At 31.9% G+C, this 21,134-nt stretch overlaps 1 protein-coding gene across 1 annotated transcript; it reads right to left on the bottom strand.

The window, feature by feature from the left end:
- Positions 1-4,108: 4,108 nt before the first annotated feature.
- LOC128550728 (uncharacterized) lies at positions 4,109-7,675 on the bottom strand. The gene is made up of 2 exons (XM_053530355.1): positions 7,447-7,675; positions 4,109-4,606 (listed from the first exon to the last, which is right to left on the bottom strand). The coding sequence occupies exons 1-2, from the start codon at positions 7,505-7,507 to the stop codon at positions 4,290-4,292; spliced, it is 378 nt and encodes a 125-aa protein (XP_053386330.1). The 5' UTR covers positions 7,508-7,675; the 3' UTR covers positions 4,109-4,289.
- Between the last annotated feature and the right edge of the window lie 13,459 nt (positions 7,676-21,134).

The following is a 21,134-nucleotide window of genomic DNA, read 5'->3' as shown; positions in this document are numbered from 1 at the left end:
TACATATGTTACGTTACCATTTCAATAACCTTGTTTTATTACATCAATTATTTAGAAAATATATATGGTACAGTTTTGATCTGGTCTTAATTTCTCTCAGTGTTTACTCTAGAATAGTATTTTGTTACTCTGAAGGTAAACAATTGTTACTACATTAGGTATTTAAGCTAATAAGCATATAATGAAACTTTGCTAAAACAGACATCTCTGGATACAAGATATAACTAAAACTGAACAACCTGATGAAATAAACAGTGATCAATCAACTGGTGATTATTTGAGCTGCATCATATGAAAATATAGTGTAAATACTTATTTGGAGGGGGAATCTGTTTACACTGAATTTGAGTACGAGGAGATATTTTACAACCATCACATGACATTTAAGGATTATTTTTGTGATAGTGAATATTTTTTAAGATGGTCCTTAGCAAGCATAAGAACACTACCAAGCAAAATAATAGCTGACTTGATTTGATTGTGTCTTTTCATTAGATGTAGTGAAACGTGAAACTGCCCTCATGTCCCTAGCACAAGCTTAAACAGTTATCTATTATTGTGAAATTGAATGGATTAGTAAATCTGAATCTCAAATCATGATAAAATGTCTGAAAAATATTAACTGCACACAATCTGAGGCAGCAGTGATACAAAAATCACATTCTGCACGTCTTGAATAAGATGTGACTTACGATATTTTCACTTTAATGTTACCTAATATAGCATATTTGCTCTCTGGTTGGTTAGCTGTTGTGAATTATGTGATGCTTTAGAACATATTATTTATAAAATGGAAAACAAATGACAAAAGAAGTTCATAGGCTCTTCAATATTCACTTTAATCGTTGTGAATGACATTTGATTACACTTTGATTCTGAAGCAATTTGTATCATATTGTTAAGTCTCTTGCTATAGTTTGGACTTTTGACAAACACAGGTCATGCCTTTATCATAACATTTTATACCTAATTCAACTGATATTCAAATTTTATTTGTTAAGACTGTGGCATAGTTCCTCTAAGTGTTTCTCTCAATGTTCCAGCATATCCAGGAATATTTCAACACATAGTACAATTAAGTCCTTGTCTGAACAGTTTGAAATATTAAAGAAATATTTTGTACATTCTGTCATTCTTGTAAATGTTTCAAGATGACTACAATAGTTCTTTATTTCATATCTGTCAAGTTTAACATATTTCTTATATCTTGGTTTGGTATCACAAAAAGAAAACATTTTTGTCAATCTGGTAAAAGTTTTAAATCTAAAGTTCTTACTTTAAATATTAGCATTTTCATTTTTTCATATTCTTTTGTTTGTTCGTTTTGGTTTAGCACCGCTATGCAACAGAAATTCAGTCATGTAATGTTGAGCAGTTAACCTTACCAGTGTCCCTGGATTCTGTACCGGAACTACTCAGTTATCTACAGGTAAGTGCTATGTTCTCCGTATTAAACAGGAGGAAGTCGATTGACTTCAAACACGATGTCTTTATCGAATCGCCATGAAGAACAAAGGCCTCGTCCAGATATCAGACTCAAGACCCTATGATTCCTCCTAATGAGCTAATTTGGTTGGTTTTGAACAGTACTATTTCTAAATTCAAAACATAATTTTTATAAAACTTGATTTTTACTCACAGGAATACTGCACATTTCAGCTGTATGATCATATGAATGCAAAGATTGATATTATTGTGTGCTTTATTGAAACTGAATATTATTCCATCTAAAATTATAATTACATGGATGGTGCAATACATATTTTAGGCAATTTCTGAAATAACAGAAGAAAAAAATATCTTAAAAATTACCCCTAACAGTTTAGATAAATCAGTATGTGATAATTATGGTTTCAATTTCTTCTTAAATATCTTTTTTAAAAAGCAAAGGTAGAAATAACGTAGTAACATATTCTAAAGTGTGTTACTGAAAACATCTAACTGTCTGATAAGTAAAGAAGCATATTTTATTTTATGCTCTTCAGTGAAATACTGAAATTTTTCAAACAATGAAAATATTATTTTTAATTTATCACTGGTACGGAACTACACTTGAATGCAAAAGAATATGAATTAAAAATGATAGAAAATTCCTTGCAAAATATACTTAAGTAAAGATATAGTTGTATAAAAATAATAACAGGATCAAAAATATTTACATTCTATCATAATAAAATGTAAAACAAATCAGGAAACGTAATAGAACTATTTACAGCTTTTCAACAAAATTATGACGTCATGGTGCGATGCACGTGACGTTGCGAGGACAAACTAGATATAATTTGATTAAAACCATTAAAAATGCATAAAATAAATATATTTTTTCAGTGTAACAAATATCCTCTATATATTCTTATAGTACTAAATAACTAATATTAATTATGTTTTCGAATATTCTCTGAATAATTGATGCAATAAAACAAGGTTGTTGAAATGGTAACGTAACATGTATAATGTATGTTACATTATTATTCATCCTTCAATTAAGTGTTAACGCTATGTCTGCGAACATTATAAATCAAATAAAGATCGTTATTTCATTGATAACAATTAATTATATTGTTTTATTTAGTTTTAGTGGTCTCAAAATAGTATACGTTGCTTGTTGCACTGGTTCATTTTATGCAAATTAGCTAAGCAAACTTTTGTTAGAGTACAAAAATACCATAAGAGTAACAAAATAATATTATGGAAAACACTGAGAGACTTTAGGAAACGATCAAAACTGATTGGTACGTTTTAATTGATTTGAAATTTAGAAAATGTTATTTTTTTAACAAAATTGTATCATATTGTAACATTTTCATTAATATTCATGAATATGTAAATTAGTTAATTAACATAAAAATGCTGCTGTTTAAAGGCCAATGTCTTCGTTCCATTTTGATACCATTTTATTGTTTTATCACCAAAACTGACCAAGATATCACTGATTTTCATCTATATGGTTGTCCTATCTAAAATATGAACGGTTGCCATAGAAACAGTGAAATCATACATACATGTAGATCAAAAGATTTTTTTCATGGGAACATTTTTGTTTTATTTGAAAGAGTTGGTCCTGCCGAACATTTTGGTACCTATAAAACGATCTAGGGAGGGGTGCATAGAAGACATTACTATAAACCATTTCTCTAGAATTGATATGATAGACACAAACATAAGGCGTGGATACAGAAATAAATGATACTTTTGGTAAAGACTTCGCCATGATGGGATGTATGTAAGAATTCGGACATCTGTAAGAGATAAATGATTAAAATTTGTACCAGCAACACATATTGAATACAAACATCTTTCTTGCAGACGGATGTTAAGTTGTATATAACAGATTTTTTAAAAACATTTTTCAGGATGAGACTCACTGGCGCCAGATCAGAAAGAAAATGCCTCTGTACATGTTATACCCTACCCCTAGGTATTCAATAAGAACCATGGTCGTGAACGGGAAAATATACTAACCCATTTCAATCGCGTATTTCATACCTAAAACACGCAGTTCAGTAAATATGTACTATTGATATTACACAAGTGGTAATTTATCTTCCGTTGTGTACCGGTCACATTTCCTTAATACTTCTTACCTTAGAAAAACAATGTGTACTTTACAGTTTTTTTCAAAGGTACACAAAAAACTTGCTTGAATTTCCCTGTTTATATGCAGCATAAATGTGCAAAATAAATTAAATAAAGAGAATAGATGTATACCAATGTATAGTTTCAAATTCAAAATCATATACAAAATGAATTTCATTCATCATTTCGTGTCTTATCGTAAAACTGTGAATATATTGCATTCTGTTTTTGTTTGTTTACAATTCGCTTAACATGTGCACACTGCCGTGACCTCTCGACTGGATGTTCATTAGGGGAGTTCACGCAAGTTTCGTCTGTAACGTTGACTAAAGCATAAATTATATGGAGCATCTCTGCAATATGGAATATTGAGACAATGTGACTGGTGCACGATGGAAGATGAATTATCGCTTCTTTAATATCAAAAGTACACATTTACTGAACTGCGTGTTTTAGATATGAGATACGCGATTGAAATGGGTTAGTATAATTTCCCGTTCATGATCATGGTTCTTATAGAATACCTAGGGGTAGGGTATAACATGTACAGAGGCATTTTCTTTCTGATCTAGCGCCAGTGGAGAGACTGGTTGTTTTCGTCCTCTTTTAAATATCATTTAATTTTTTTCAGTGTGAATCAGAAACATTTGAAAATTACACCAACACCTTTGATGTCAAAAATACATCACTTAGAAGATTGAATAAAAAAGTTTTCACCATATTAATTTTGTCTCGGAAATATCAGAATATTGTATAATAGGTACAAACACAATTTCTAATGTGTAGGATGAATCTGTTGCGAAGTCAAGTGCAGCAGTAATTGTCAGTTCACCAGTTGCAGTCGCCACAGCAAATGGACTAACTGCAGGTGATAATGCGTATGTAATAGTAGGTGTCGCATGTGTTGAGTCTGTTGTGGCGGCGAATGTTGTAATTGTTGTACTAGTGGCTTGGGTTTCTTGAATAGTAAGAGCTCCTGTTCCATCTGCGCCAGTTATATCTGGTTCAGTCCATTCAGTAATTGCTGCATCTGCAACAACAATGGGAACATTAGCATTACAAAGTCCAGCAATGTAGAAACAGAATATATCTATATTATCACGTGTTTGACGTCGAGGGAGTGAAATAAAGCCAATACATAAAAATGACAATACACTAGTGTAATAAAGCTTTGACGTCGGCGTCGTTTATAGTATAGACGACGTTGGTCAAATTGACTTGTTCATATATTAAAAGAAAGTAGAATTTGTTTATGTTCCGACAGGAAAAGCTAACATGCGATAAAAAGAATATTACATTTGTGACTTTCCATATTAAATTTATATAACTCATTGAATAAAATTGATAAAATGCTCGATAGAGCCTCGCATTTTATCATTTTATTCAACTCGTTTAATAAATTCAGCATGAAAAGACACTCATGTGATATCCTCTATGCATCTTACTGAATACATGTAGTACATGAAAATAGGTAACAAAAAGCATATCACATTTTCGCTATTATAAGCAATATTGTGAGAAATATCATTACTGATTTTATTGGCAAATAGCTTGATTTATTGGAAAATGTAACGTAAAGCAAAAATCTTCTGGTATGGACTATCACGTCTGATCTTAAAACAAAACGCAGTTATTAAAATGAAGCAAAAATTATTATGTGTAGTTTGAATAAACCCAATGGAGATAAAAATATCATCATGAAGAAAACGAATAACGGTTGTTGATAAATTTATGAAGTAAAATGTCTTGCATGCCCGTGAGAATATGACACTTTTGTCGGGTCATTTTCTGTGTAAATAACGTTGTTATGTTCTTTTTTTATCATTATTATTGTATCATGGCAGTGCTACAGAGTGTTTCGCTTATCTGGTTTGCATAAGGCTTTAGCGACAGCAACGGCAAATATAAGCTTTCTTGCTTTGGAAGTCATGTTTCTATTTATCTATTTGTTGTTGTTACTGTTTTTGAAGTAAAGCCGTTTCAATAAAAATAGTTCAGTTATGCTCGACAGTAAGCCTTTCTAGTGATTACGGATTCTGTACCAGTTTTAAGAGGCGTAGGGCGGCTGTTTTCAGAGAAATGTATTCTATTGAATCGTCGCGAAGTACATATAATTCGCAAAAGAGACATTATTATCATCTCTGTAAAATCACTAATGTCCTTCAAAACTAATTATTTTCAAGATTTAAGCGGCAAATTGGCATATATTTATCAACAAAGCAGTTACTCATCACCTATTTCGCAGAGAAATGTGTTTGTCATATAGTATGGTGTGTAAGTTTGCATAATTTCAAAATTTAACGTAAATTGTCTTACGATCTCTTTGTGTGTTTTATATGTTTAATCAACAAATTATTCATCAAAAATTAATTTTATACACGCTTTTATAAAATCGTACAGTATATTGCTCTCGAAATTTATATTGAGACTGACTCACATGGTTTTCTGATGTCATTACGCAATAATTGTAAAAGACATGGATAATTTGTTATGATACATTTAAGATAAAAATTAAAGTTAAAAATCGGAAAATATAAAAGATAATTCGCCGCCTCGGAAATCGATAGCAGGCTTTATCGTGTGCCGAGAAAAAAAGATTGAAAACTCCAAAGCATAATATATATTTACTCTATTCTAGATGGCATACAGAACGAGACACAACAAAAAGAAAGATGTGAATAAGTTTTTCGTGTTTGATCCGATCTTGAAAGTAAAATCATAATTGAGCGTCCGTAAGAGAATTAAGCTAGTTTTTGTTTTTGTTGTGGACACAAAGGATAATTTATCTGTATACACGTTTGTAGTAATTTAAATGACAGCTGTTTAGTTAATTGAATATTGTATATCTGGGGCCGTATTCATAAAACATCTTTAGTATAAGTTTTGACTTAAGTTTAAAATTTTACTTAAGTTTGTGGTGATTTCAGCTTAAGTCTAAGAAAAAAACTTAAGTCCTATTCATAAAACAACTTAAACTTAAGATACGTAAGAAATGGCTTAAGTCAGAAAACAAAATGGCGTCGTGAGTACGATAAAAGTGTTGTTTTTCAGATAAAAGCACTTTAAACATAATTGTGCATGTTGCATCTGTCTGAAATTAATGTTGTTTTTTTTAATGTTTTCGTCCACAATAAAAGCCAAGAATTACTAATTAAGTTGTTTTATGAATAACAAATATACTTAAGTAAAATAAATTTCTTACCTTAGTAATACTTAAGTAAATAATCAATTTCTTGTACTTATACTTAAGATGCTATATGAATACGACCCCTGGTATCACTAAACGCATGAAATCCTTTATGTATGAACCTCTCGTACATTTTTCTACATTGCATGCATGCCACGTACATGACCAGTTTTTCCGCTCATAATATAATATAAAATGAAAGTGAGTCTTTTTTTAACAGACAAAATAGTAAAACCGATAAAAAAATTATAAAGGCAATTTCATTTTCCAACGAATAATATGCATTTCGCTTAAAAGATAATGGTAAAAAAAGATAAACGCGACAAATGATAAAGACACATCTGATAAAAGGTGAAAATTACGTTCATGTCTATATTAAGTATTTTTGAAAGGTAGCTAAGACGTTTATAACATTGACGTAAGCGGAAAATATAAGCAGGCTATATATGATACAATGATTGTCGAAAACTATGTTATTATCTGTTTGTTTAAATTTCGCTTAGGTATCTCATATATCAAATTTTATTTCGTTTTGGAAACAATCCAAATGCAAATTACCGTAACCAAACACAATTCATAAAATTAGATTATATCAATAACAAAGATATTTATTAAAGTAGAAATATTCCAAAATATTGCGCTAGTAAATAATTGTTAAAATCAATATAAATCATTGTATTTACCTCCGTCCTGGAAGAAACCGACAAAAGTCAAAAAGACAGCTGATATGCAGGCAATCTTCATTTTAGATCCACCCAAATGACACTTAGTAAACCAAACAGTTAAGGTAGATGCTGTTGTCTGGTAGGTGCAGTTCCATTTATACCCTTATCCCCAGCGGTTTCCATAGTCAGACGTAAATATTGATAATGCCCCTGTTTCCATGTGTGCAACTAGGGAAACATGTCAAAACATTACAGAATGCATAAAGCATTAGTACTGTTACAATCGCTTCGGAAATGTACGAATCAAAACCCTTCCGTAAAGCAAATATATTACAGCCAATCAGTAGTGTACACGTTTTTCGAACGCAAATGATTAAACGTGGGCGTGTTTAAGTTCAGGTAGCTAAGATACCTTAAGGTGAACGTCGGTGATCTGATTTTCTTGTAAGAGAAATAACATGTGTAGACATGTAGTTATATATTAGAAAAAGTGAATAAGCAAATAGGACATTTTGTGCTTCAACTGCTAAAAATGATATTTCATTATAGTTTAATAATTTCAGACACATCAGTGCTGGTGGAAATGGGTAGTTAAAGGTCCATAACTAAAACCCGAACGAGTATTATATGAAAACCAGAGTTTGTAGCTGTGACTTCCTATTTACTGAAAGTATGGCTCACTGCATCAGATCTGACCAAATAGTCATGAATATGTTCAAGAATAATTATCAAATAAACAAAAAATGTTGCCTATGTCAAACCGAAAGTATGCTTTCCGACTGCTTACGAACCCGTCGAGCATCTTCGGATTTTTTCGGAAGAATCCTCCGAAACGAGGCTATAATTTATAAATAGATGCAAAATATATTATATGCCCAAACGATAACGTGATTTTTACAAACTTAGCACATGGAATCCAACAATTTTGTAACTCACAAAACCTTCATGAAAATCATTCTTATAATACAGGTAATAAACAGCTATACTACAAGTTTGCGGAAGGACAATTCAGGCCCTTCCCGAATAAAAGTGTTTTTTACAACTTCGTCTGCAAACGTTTTCAGTTAATCTCTTTTCAGTATAGTTTTAAGAATATAAATGAGTAACTGTCTTACACTGCCGAAACAAAATGTGATTGAAATTTAACTAAATACACTGATTTATGTACATATGGCTACATTAATTTAATAAGATAGTAGACATTGAACACATTGTCTTTGCCAAATATATCACTGTCAATTTTAAACATAAATTTTGTACATTTCATATTTTTCGTGCAAGTTGTGTATAATTACCATCATGGAAATACAGTTATTTTGTCGCGCGTCTTTAAACGGATATTATTTTGAAACAATTTTAAAATCACGTGATCCCGAAGAATTTCCGACCGATTACGGAGAAACGATAAACATGAAAGTAGGACAAAATGACCCCCCATGTCAGTCTAAGAAAATACAGAAACAATCATTTGTTTCTCTGTTCTTGTGTTGATTTCAAGGGAATATTGCACGGCTATCATAATGTTTAGTACTATGTTACAAAATGTGTAGTTTTTTTTTAAGATTTATGTCTATTCATTTGTCTTTATTTTGCACCTTTAAGGAAATCTTTTGCTTGCAATGTTGTTTGCCGAAAAATACCTACAAATATGTAAATGATTTATAAAATCAAATGGCCGCAGATATTTAAATTTAAATTTAAATTTGTTTCCACTGACAGCAACACAAATATAAAATTTCTTCCATAAAAAAGATTTTAATAAAAACAAGTATTGGCGAGGGGATTATTTACGGAAAAAAACATCTACAGTAATTACCTTAATAAAAGTAAATTGACGGCAATCGTTGATCAGGAATTTACGAAAAGCCCTTGAATTATATTATAATGTTAACAATGTATTGATGTCCGTCTTTATAAACAATGTTAACAAACAACACTTCACTCTAAAATGTATCATCGGGAAACATCCAGAAGCGGATTCCATGGAACAGACACTACGTAACAGGTATGCTTCTGTCTCTTACTTTGTAAATAATGTCGTTAATATTGTTGCTAAGCTGTAAGTGTTATTAAAATGTATTACAGTTTTTTAGAAGAGACTTTTTAACAAATTTACAAGCACCTTAACTCTCTGGGGCTTAAATGCAACTATAGGCGTTATAATTTCTACCCCTGTAGCGTCGATATCCGACTACACGCGCGTAATCAGGACTCCCCAGCACTGGGATTGGCGAGTATAGTCGCGGCACCGAGATCATGCTGATTGCGTCATTTACTCGTACTTGTTAAATTTTTATAATCCTGACAAAGGGAAAGTTATTTTGCATACTTGCTATTATTTCTTAGATGCTACAATTATTAATTGTGCTAGTAATTAGTTCCCTTGTTAAAATAAATGTTTGTTATTATGCAGCCATGTAATGGAAATAAAAAAAGACGAACTTTGCTTTGTTCGTTCATACTGTAGTTCAAATGAATAAAATAATGTCGTCTGCCAGAGATCTTTCTTAAAATGAAAAAATAAATCATTATCATGCTGAGTCTGACAAATTAGTTCCATCGGATGATGATTCCGATGATGCAGTTCCATCATCAGAGAAATGAATGGTCGGAAAATATGTGCGTTATAAACGCATGCTTGTAAATTTAATAATTCTGCAAAGATGGATGTAAATATTACAACTTAACTGTCTAAGCGCGTGTCACATAACATTGGTGTACATGTTTAGAAATAGATTTTACATCAAAATAAACCATCGCTATTCACACATAAACAGGTGTAAATTTCGAGTAATGCTGATGTAAATATTCTGTGTTAATAATGTATTTCTATTTCTTGGAATTTAATGTGTTTATATGTGAAAAACGTAAGGAAATAAGAAATGATCAAATATCTGTTAAATGCAAAAAGTATAATACAATTGTGAATATTTCGAAGTGAAAATATTATTCAATTTGGGTATAAGTTACGGACAAAATTGGATATAAAAATATTTGTTCAAACTTCGAAGATTTTGTAAGTTTATTTAAATTTACGCCCAAGTTAATAATGTTTCCTTGTATGATTTCAATTGACTGCATGCGAGTATGATTATGACAAGATCAGATAATGTTCTTCGACGTAATTCTTATTTTGCCGCAGCAGGTATGTTACGATATCTGCCTCAGGGAGTTCAGAGATCAACCACATGATTCTACTACATTTATCAATTTGAAAATAAAAATCATTGATGACAGTTACTGCCGTTTCTACGACTCTCAGATTTACTATTAGTTTCACAAATGTCAGTAGAAACATTAAAAAGAAATAGTGCTCCTCGGTAACCAAATGTTTCTAAGACTTTGATTACTATATAATATGTAACTTTAAATATATTCAAGCTGTTGAACTTATTGTAACACTTCCAAACCGAAACTGAATTATGATCGGCTGTGAGAGATTACAGTTTCAAATCAAACGATTCAGTTATGAAGCAAACAATTATAATAGTAACAACAAATGTAATTGTTAACATGGACTTTGCAACATCCCAGTCCATCGGCATAATTTTGGCGAGTATTTGACATCAAAAATTGAAAATTCTACTTATAAAGATTACAAAATAAATTAAGTGATTTAACAACCGTGCAAAACTTTCTAAAACCTGAATTAAAGCATTACTGAATTAATATTTGATATATCATTCCAAAGAGGAATATGAAAACTTTTTAAATGTAATAAACATCCATACTTGTCAAACTTTTAGTCTTGTGTCCTTATTCCAGTCAATTTATAATTATAGGATTGTGGAAACTCTTTTGAATCCACTGCTTATTAAGTTCTTGTTATGATCAAACTATTCCGTACGGACATGAATCTTTTGATTACAATTTTTTAAAACAAATTTTATTTTAATAACGGATTTATTTAATGAATTTACGTAAAATGAATTTATGCACATAGTCCTTCGCGAGAAATAATAAATTCACAGTATTTACAAAAAATTATTTCAAACGTTATGCTATTCTACCATTATTTTGCCAATGAAGTTTTGTAAACAGAGGGTAATGCCATTCACGCCAAAATTAGAAAGAGAAAAGTATCATTATTCATCTGCTTTATTTGATATTATTATAAACTAAGACACCTTTCAAAAATGTTTGTAGAAACAATTATCTTTTTTTTTTGAGCAGCCAGACCCTGCGAAAATGTTACGAAACGAGTGTATAAAAAGACAGTCATGGGACGAATGTCATTAAATCAGTTTTACTATTGAAATGAAATATTTTGTTTTAGTTAGTTTAGCGCAAGTTTAGTGTCCACTGCATTATATGTACATTGCAATAATAAATTTGTTCGTATATAAATAATAATACAATAATAATTAGAAAACAAAATATATTCGAAAAGTGTCATATATTCTTGTGGTTTTTTTTCCAGCATAGGCTGAACCGAAAGATAGTGTCTGTAGTGCTGGCTAAGGATGCATGACACCTTATTTTAATTTATTTTCATTTTCTATTAAAGTAATACCTTAAAATATATAAAATCACTACCTTAGGACTGCTTCTTTAAGGAGGAACCACACTATAACTTTTTTTCAGAGCCCACGTTATTGACTGGTACCAACAAAAACTGGAAGATATTTCTGATTTAGATCTGTGTATATTTTTACGTTTAATGCATCAGTGACGTTTCCATGACGTCGCAAACATGACCACTTCGCGCACTTTTGACGTCAGATATACGGGGACAAAATCTGCCTTGAAATGGTTGTACCGGCAATATTTTTAAACGTAAACCCATAAATTATACATGAAATGAAAGCTGACATGAAACTCCAGACGATGATTTAATCGGAATTGCTCTACGTTGTCGCGTAATAAAATGAGAGCCAAAAAACGAGTTTTCTTTTTACTTAAATTTTCCACAAAAAATAGCTTCGCTCAGCATTAAAAAAAAATCCATCCGTAATTTTTTTACCAAAATTGAATATGTTTTACACTAATACGTCCTGTAAATATGTAGTAAAAAACAGAAAGTTTCACCGTGCCGTTTTGTAGCTATATGAACTTCTTAAGCATTACTACAGTAACATTTTTCGACGCTGAAAAAAATGACGTGAATGTGAAGATATGGCCCTTAAGGTTAGGCAAAAAAGGTTTGTTTCTGGTAACATGCTAAACAAATAGGGTAGGTGGCTAAAGTGCCGACAGTTTTTATTTACACATTTACAATTAACTATAATAGATTTTTATTTAATGATGATTTAATTGGAATTGCTCTACGTTTTCGCTTAATAAAATGAGAGCCAAAAAACGAGTTTTCTTTTTATTTAAAATTTCCACAAAAATAGCTTCGCTCAGCATTAAAAAAATATCCATTCGTAATTTTTTTTATTAAAACTGAATATGTTTTACATTAGTATGTTTTCTGAATAACAGTCAAAATTTAGAAAGTTCTGCGGTGTCGTTTTTAGGTAATTAGCTGTTATGCGTTGATACTAGGTCAACAAATTTACGTTTTCTCGACGTCACCATTTCAAATTGTTTTTGAAGAATTGACAAGTTACGCAACATTCAGATAAACATGAAATTACATTAGTTATCCAATTATTTAGTAATTGTGGTAGCTTTTATGGAATGTGTAATCACGCAGACGGTAACACTTTCATTAGTTAACATACTGTCAGATCCGAATATCTACCGTTCAGACCCAACATATGGAAATATTATGTTTCTGCGAGGATAAGTACTAATTAAAGAATAGGCTGAGACTATGGCATTCGTTTATAGTGATAAGAATAATTATCACATCAGTGGAAACACTAGTTTAATTTCCTTTCAGTGACCTCATTATCTGCGTGGTCATATTCGAAGTTATGCAAGGTAATAAACATGTATTATTTGAAACTCTTCTAACATAAACAAAATTATTGCTAATACATTTTCCACAAAAGAGAGTTATAGACCTGAGCCTATTTAACAACGCAAATAGTTAACATATTTTATATACTTTGTATAAAGCGTACCATATTTATGTAGTAATTTTACAGAAATGACCGAATTTGTCTATAATAGCATAAAATATTACACATTTGTTCAGAGCAAATTGGCCGATCGCGATCACGTGCTTGGTGTGGTCAAAAAGACATGTAGACTCAGATGATAGCGCGTAGTTCTGCACGGATTTCTCGACGCATAGTTTACGTTTTTTATCGCTTCTTTATTACTAGGTATACGATATATTACTCTAGATATCTTAATGAAAGTTACATTCATTTGTAGAACTATTCAAGAACTATTTCATAAAGGTATAGCGCAAGGCTCAAACTCGACCCTAAAGGTCGTGTGGACTCGAACATGGGTGCCATTATGTCAAAAAGCAAAAACATTACGAAAATACACTTTATTTTTCTGAAAAAATATTTTACATCAATTAAGGCTCTTAAGTAACACGTTTTGGCGAATATCAATTATTTCTATGGAAATAAATAGTTTTAGGTAAGTTTTGTCCGTCTGTACGATCTGTAGACTTGCTATAGGGACCGTATAACGCTAATCTTGGTCGCATTTTTTCGAAAAATTCATCAATTTCTTTTTATTATAAAAAGCGTTAAGAGTAGGATATCAAACTGAAATTTCTTTTAAAAAGTAGTTGGAAATATTGTCTAATCGAATATGAAAAACAATTGTCTTCCCTGATGAGCACGCTGCCGGGAACATTTGCTGAATTTTGCCATTTTTGCCTTAAAATATTTGCCGTAAAATAAGGAAAAAGTGCTTATAAAATATTTACTTTGGCGAAAGAACTGCAAATTAAAACTCATTTTGACAGGAATTGACAAAATTTGAAAGTTTGTGACAAAAAATACAACATCTTTTCGTCCGTCTGTACGTAATTTAGGATAAAAGCTGTATTTCCGTACTTTTCCGTACGGTAAAATGCAGTGTTTTTCATTAACTTCACATAATTGTAGAATGTTCCGAACACAAGATATTTTAATGAAATAACTTTTATAAATTATATCTAAACATTGTCTAAGCAGATATGTAATTTGTATATTTTTATCGCCGACGGTTTCGTCGAAGGACCGTCTCAAAGTGTATCATTTTTCGTGAAAATATGCATACTTCTTCGTAATTATATTAAATAGAGGGGCTGGCCTTGTCAGAGGAGTCTTACCTTCATAACCTGATGTCCGATTTTAATGAATGATACCTTGTTGCGAAGGGCAAGCAAGTACCTAGAGAAAACAGGCCACGTCAGGTTCGAACTCTGTCGACTAGGGGTCAAGGTCATAGATCAAATTCCGGTAATATTCTCAAAATATGAACTTTTCAGAGAAGTCAAGGCAGTCCTGAAAACTCGAGCACTACCTTCACTGAGTCCAATGACACCACTGAAGCAATTCTCACGGCTCCCCGGGGCGGGCCAGCTTAGTCTTGTCCAGCACCCTACTGCAAATAACAAGTATGGCCATTTTCTGATACCTGTCCTGAGCTCTGATGGCATCATATGGACTTGTAATAGCTTAAATGTAAAGCTAAGACATCTACAAACATATTCATGTATAGTATAGGTAGGTACCTGGGGTGTAGAGGCTCGAACAAGGGTCAAAATCTAACATAGTGTCATTATCAGCTGAAATTCAGTATGAATTTAATACAATACCGTTCCTCCATGTATTACCTCCCCTGACACATATGGCTCACCCAGGTTTTCGAACATGGTCTTAATCTGTAGCCAGGACCCATACCTAGTCGACCATGTATTAAAAGGGTACAAGTTTATGTCAAAAGGGACCCAACTGGGTCGAAAACCTTCCAGACATGGTCAAAAAAGCCATTTCGAACCTACTTCGTAGCCGTGACTTGGCCTTATACCTAATAATAAATATATTACAGTTAATTGTAACTGTGTAAATAAAAACTGGCGGCACCTTAGCTACCTACCCTAATTTTTTAGCATGTTACCAGAAACAATCTTTTTTTTGCCAAACCTTAAGGGCCATATCTTCACATTCACGTCATTTTTTTCAGCGTCGAAAAATGTTACTGTAGTGATGCTTTTTTTATAGCCAAAAAACGGCACGGTCAAACTTTCTTTTTTTACTATATATTTACAGGACGTAGTAGTGTAAAACATATTCTATTTTGGTAAAAAAATTACGGATGGATATTTTTTAACGCTGAGCGAAGCTATTTTTGTGGAAAATGTAAGTAAAAACAAAACTCGTGTTTTTTTTTTGCTCTCAGTTTATTAAACGAAAACGTAGAACAATTCCGATTAAATCATCATTAAATAAAAAACTATTATAGTTGATTGTAAATGTGTAAATAAAAACTGGCGGCACTTTAGCTACCTACCCTATTTGTTTAGCATGTTACCAGAAACAAACTTTTTTTTGCCCAACCTTAAGGGTCATATCTTCGCATTCACGTCATTTATTTTTCAGCGTCGAAAAATGTTACTGTAGTGATGCCTAAAAAGTTCTTATAGCCAAAAAACGGCACGGTAAAACTTTCTGTTTTTTACTATATATTTACAGGATGTATTAGTGTAAAACATATTCAATTTTGGTAAAAAAATTACGGATGGATTTTTTTTTTAATGATGAGCGAAGCTATTTTTTGTGGAAAATTTAAGTAAAAAGAAAACTCGTTTTTTGGCTCTCATTTTATTACGCGAAAACTTAGAGCAATTCCGATTAAATCATCGTCTGGAGTTTCATGTCAGCTTTCATTTCATGTATAATTTATGGGTTTACGTTTAAAAATATTGCCGGTACAACCATTTCAAGGCAGATTTTGTCCCCGTATATCTGACGTCAAAAGTGCGCGAAGTGGTCATGTTTGCGACGTCATGGAAACGTCACTGATGCATTAAACGTAAAAATATACACAGATCTAAATCAGAAATATCTTCCAGTTTTTGTTGGTACCAGTCAATAACGTGGGCTCTGAAAAAAAGTTATAGTGTGGTTCCTCCTTAAATATTAATATCAATACCTTAAAATGTATGCAGATCGCTGTCTGTAAATTGCCACCTTTAAAATTCTTGAATATTATAGTGAACACTGAATTGATAGAACTGTCAATTCTGAATTAATTTTGTATTATAATAATATTGTCGGATTGTGGTGGTACTTAATGCATTAGTGTGGTAGTGCTCAACTATTATACTTACTTCATTTGAACATTCGGATGCAGTGATTTTGTGTTTACATTTAAATTTGGAATCTTTGAATGGCAGTTTTCTTCGTGCCAGTTAATTCATTTCATTATGACGGCTGGATGATTCATGAATACAGGGTGAGGGTCCCTGTCTATAAGGGTCACGTCAGCCTAAACAAATACACACCTGATTATATTCTATGAATGATTAGATTTATACAGATACATTCATTGTTTCCTAAATAACATGTACTGATCTGTACGATCTCACTGGATAAGAAATAAATCAGAATGTGGATTAACACATTTAATGATAATATTAAAACTAAAGATGATGATGATAATAATAACAAAATATCACACATAAATTAGTGTGGTAAAATTGATGATAATTGATGTAATTAATCATAAAATAATATTCAATAATAGTCATTTAGATAGTATCAATAAACAACAATATATAAATATCTTTTAAATGAGTATGAAAGTTATTTTAGTTACATTAACATTCAACTGTCATCTATGATTTAACTACAGTTGTTGAACTTGTTATTACACTATTATACAGCGGCTATTAGAAAAGTACTTCTATAACTTCTGTTTTAATATTACTTGAGCAGTAAAAGTAAGTTCAATCATAAATTATTCTAATATGACTAGCAATGCTTGAATCATTAAACGAAATTATGTTGGGGTCTCGTGAAGTGATATTTAACGCAATGTATACTTCGAGAAATAGCGCTTTCAAATTTCTTCAAATATTTTATTTCATACTATTTATAAACGAAATGTCGCAATGCACAAATGTCTTAATTAACTTACACACATACTATGTTGGTTATTCGCTTTGCTGAATATTTAGCCATCATTTTCGTCCAAACTGAACTCTTCCGCAAGCCGTATTACCAGTTCAAAACAAAGGGGCGTGACGACCAACTATTTGGCGTCATGCTTGCGCGAAGAAACAGTTCTATTATATTTGACATAAATTTTACAATAAACGGCAAATCAGTGTTTAACATTATTTATACATGATGGGCGTTTATACGTCGGGAGTAATAATTTCATGAGTGTAAAATTATTTCTTATTTACAAAGCCTACCGTCATTTCCACTACAATCAATATATGGTTTATGTTGTACCAAATCTAGGGATATGCACAATCTAAAGATTGAGCTGGTACAATCTAAGGATCCTCAGTTAGCGTACGCAATCTCGGGATTGCTCAACAGATAAGACCCTGTTGTCAGTAGATAATCATGCTGATATCTCTATCAATTATTTAGAGGTTAATACACGACAGAGCCGGACGGGCCAGGCTCTTGTGTGTATTAATGTCTTTAATACATATGTTTTGTTGCACTACTCAAGGAAGGTAGAATTACAACTCCTGTCGCTAGATTTCTATGGCTAAATAGTTTGGGGTACTCTTGTCTCAAAATTTGTGTTTGTGCGTAGCCGGAAGCAATTTGGAGTCCCAAGTGAGTGTTCTACAGTGAACTTATTCTTGCACATTAAGACAAATTAGATCTACAGAATTTTTTGTCGGTCAGGAGCTAAAAGTAAATTCGTAGATCTAATGTATCTATCAAACTCTTCAAATCGCCATTCTAAAAATGTGGAACAACACATACTTTGAGCCAGTTCATAAAAAAAAAGCAAAAGAAAAAAAGAAAAAAAAAAACTGCGATTTTATTAGAATCTACTAGCTAGATATCTCGGTCTATGTTTATGAAAAGCAGTCATGCATTTTCACAGAGAAGAAACCCGCAACTTCGTCGAAATTGTGCGAATCATGCTGTTTTCCAACGCATACTCGAACACTGTTGAAACTCGGAACTCAAGGTCCAAAGTAAATATGTGCATGTCATGTTTTATTACTAATTTTAAGCCAAGAATTGTAATTCTGCGATAAACAACGGTTTAACGTGTAGACCAATGACAGACCATTATGGCGTCTATGATGACGTTTTATGTAGCTATTGGTTTCACGCGCACGTGTTCACCGGACGAATTATGATTATGAGTTTTCGGCCCGGGCCGATAAGTGATAATCAGTGCGAGAAAGCAATAACCTGCTGAAAACACATTCATTTTTGTTACTATATATAGTAACATATGTATTTATATAAATGACTTTATTACTTTGAGGTTATTGACCCTGGGTTACATCACTATTGATCTGCATTCGTAAAAATAAAAATTGACATATGTGCTGTCCTGTTCGTATTAAAAGCAAAATGTTTAATAAAATGGTTTTTGAAGTATTCATAATTATAACATCACATTAACGAGGAAACAATGGGCAGAACTAAACAAACTGGAAATTAGGAAGGGGATCTGAGGTTATGGAGCCTGCGTATCACAGGAACTGTCAAAAGACAAAATTAAAAATCAGGCACCATATACAAGGGGTAATTATACAATAACCAAGGCTCCTCTTTTCTCTCTATTTTATTATCACAGCAGCGTTGTTTGTGCCTTGTGGCGGCCGTAAAAAGTCTCCCCGTACATTCAATCAGGACTGTTATATTTCGATTTTCTCAGATCGTTCAGCACGACTTTTATGTCGTGTTATTGGTACTGTTTAGTTTCTCAACATGACCATTTCGGCCTGGGTGGTTCCAATACTCCCGCTTTCATAGCCATGGGTATTGTATAATCATAAAATATAAAATATAAATTTTGGTGTTCACGAGTGAAATATATTTCGAATATTTCGATCTTACACTGAAACAAACATTTTTTTTATTTATTTTGTGGATTTTTATTGTTTTTAACCCCGCAACGTCACGTGCATCGTATCATAACATCATAATGTCGTGTCGTCAGGATGCTTTGTAGAAAAAACTATAAATAGTTCTATTACGTTTCCCGATTTCTTTTACATTTCATTATGATAAAATGTAAATATTTATGATCCTTCTATTATTTTTATACATCTTTACCTTTACTGAAAAATAGTTTGCAAGGAAATTCCTATCATTTATAATTCATATCATTTTGCATTCAGATGTAGTACGTAGATCTAGATCTACCGGTGAAAAATAAAAAAAATAAATATTTTCACTGTTTGAAACAGTGAAAATATCAATTTTAATTCACTGATAAATTTCAGTATATCGCAGACGAGTATAAAATAAAAAAAAAATGATAAGAGAATCTTTCACTGGTTGGAAGTGCGGATAGAAATATATGGCTATTGGGTAACTGTGTAGGCGGTAACGAAGCTATGACGAGCTATTGCGAAACAGTTACTCTAGTCAGGCAATTAATACATTCAGAAAACGTGTAGAATAAACTATACTACGTACGCCGTCCTCCCTGACACATTTTATTAAACGTTCAAGGGATGCATAACGTTTACGTTTCGGCACAGAATTAGGTTTTAAGAGGCGTGATGTCCTTGTTTGCAAGTGTACTTCACAATTCTACCAAAGAATAAACAATAATTGTTTCAACCTGCGGATGACTGTATTACATTTATATTTATTTATCTAAAGACAGTTAGAATGTAAACAATGCACATAATCAGCACCAAGAGTCAGACAGATGCCGTCCATAAAGATAAAATATTCCTTGGTTTACATAATCTTTAATTAACAATTCTTATCTCTGTGGATTTTTTTGTCATGAATTTGGCGCCAATATTTCAATATTTTAACCAAGTTTTCGGCTCAGATATCGCCGATCGCTGTACTATTGTTCCGAAGAAATACCAAAGTTTCCATAATAATGATTGTGCAGTTGATCGCAACAATAATGGAAGAAACAACTTCATATTAAATGTTGTCAGTTAAGTCTCGGATTCAATACTGTCGTTCGTTGACTTCGTGTTATCGATCCCTTTACCCCAACTCCGCTCCCCTAATCAAAAATGCAAAGGATTTAAATCGGACCTAAAGCTTAACATTGGAGCCTTTAAATCCGATTTTCCAGATTAATTTGTAATTTTGTCATCACTATATGATTAATGCGACCTAAATATACAGCAAAGATTTGTAAAGTGATTTAAATAAGTGGAAAACAAAAACTCATATAAATTATTTGAACCTGCCATGATGCGATTTTCTATTTTTCTTGGCGCGTCATTTCCATATTTAATGTCTACATACCTTAATTGCAAAGGTCAATATATAAAAAGGCAGATTTTCTGCTAATAATAAACAAATAAATATGTTCACACATAAAATCTTGGCGAGGCTCTTTCATGATTTTTATAGAACTGAGAGCCCTTCCTCCCATAACTCTGAAAGTTATCTATCGATTATTACGAGATTAAATACAATATTGTTCTGTTTTTGTCTTCCTATTGTTTTTACAAACATGAGTTTTTATTAGACGCTCCCAAGCTTACTATGGAATTTTTAAGGTGTGCAATAGTTGAAAAAAATAGCAGAGTTTTTAAAAAGGCATTTCAACGTTTTCAGGCAAAATTTTACATCATTTTTATTGAAAATACTGGACATTAATTCCGTCATCGTTAAAGTCATAGGTAGTAGTTTCATTAACATATGCGTCAAAAATTGGTATACATATAACTTTACTAT

Source organism: Mercenaria mercenaria, chromosome 18 (assembly GCF_021730395.1).
Source record: "Mercenaria mercenaria strain notata chromosome 18, MADL_Memer_1, whole genome shotgun sequence".
Taxonomy (NCBI): domain Eukaryota; kingdom Metazoa; phylum Mollusca; class Bivalvia; order Venerida; family Veneridae; genus Mercenaria; species Mercenaria mercenaria.
Note: the sequence above shows the minus strand (reverse complement) of the source record. Positions and strands in the feature narration are given on the sequence as shown.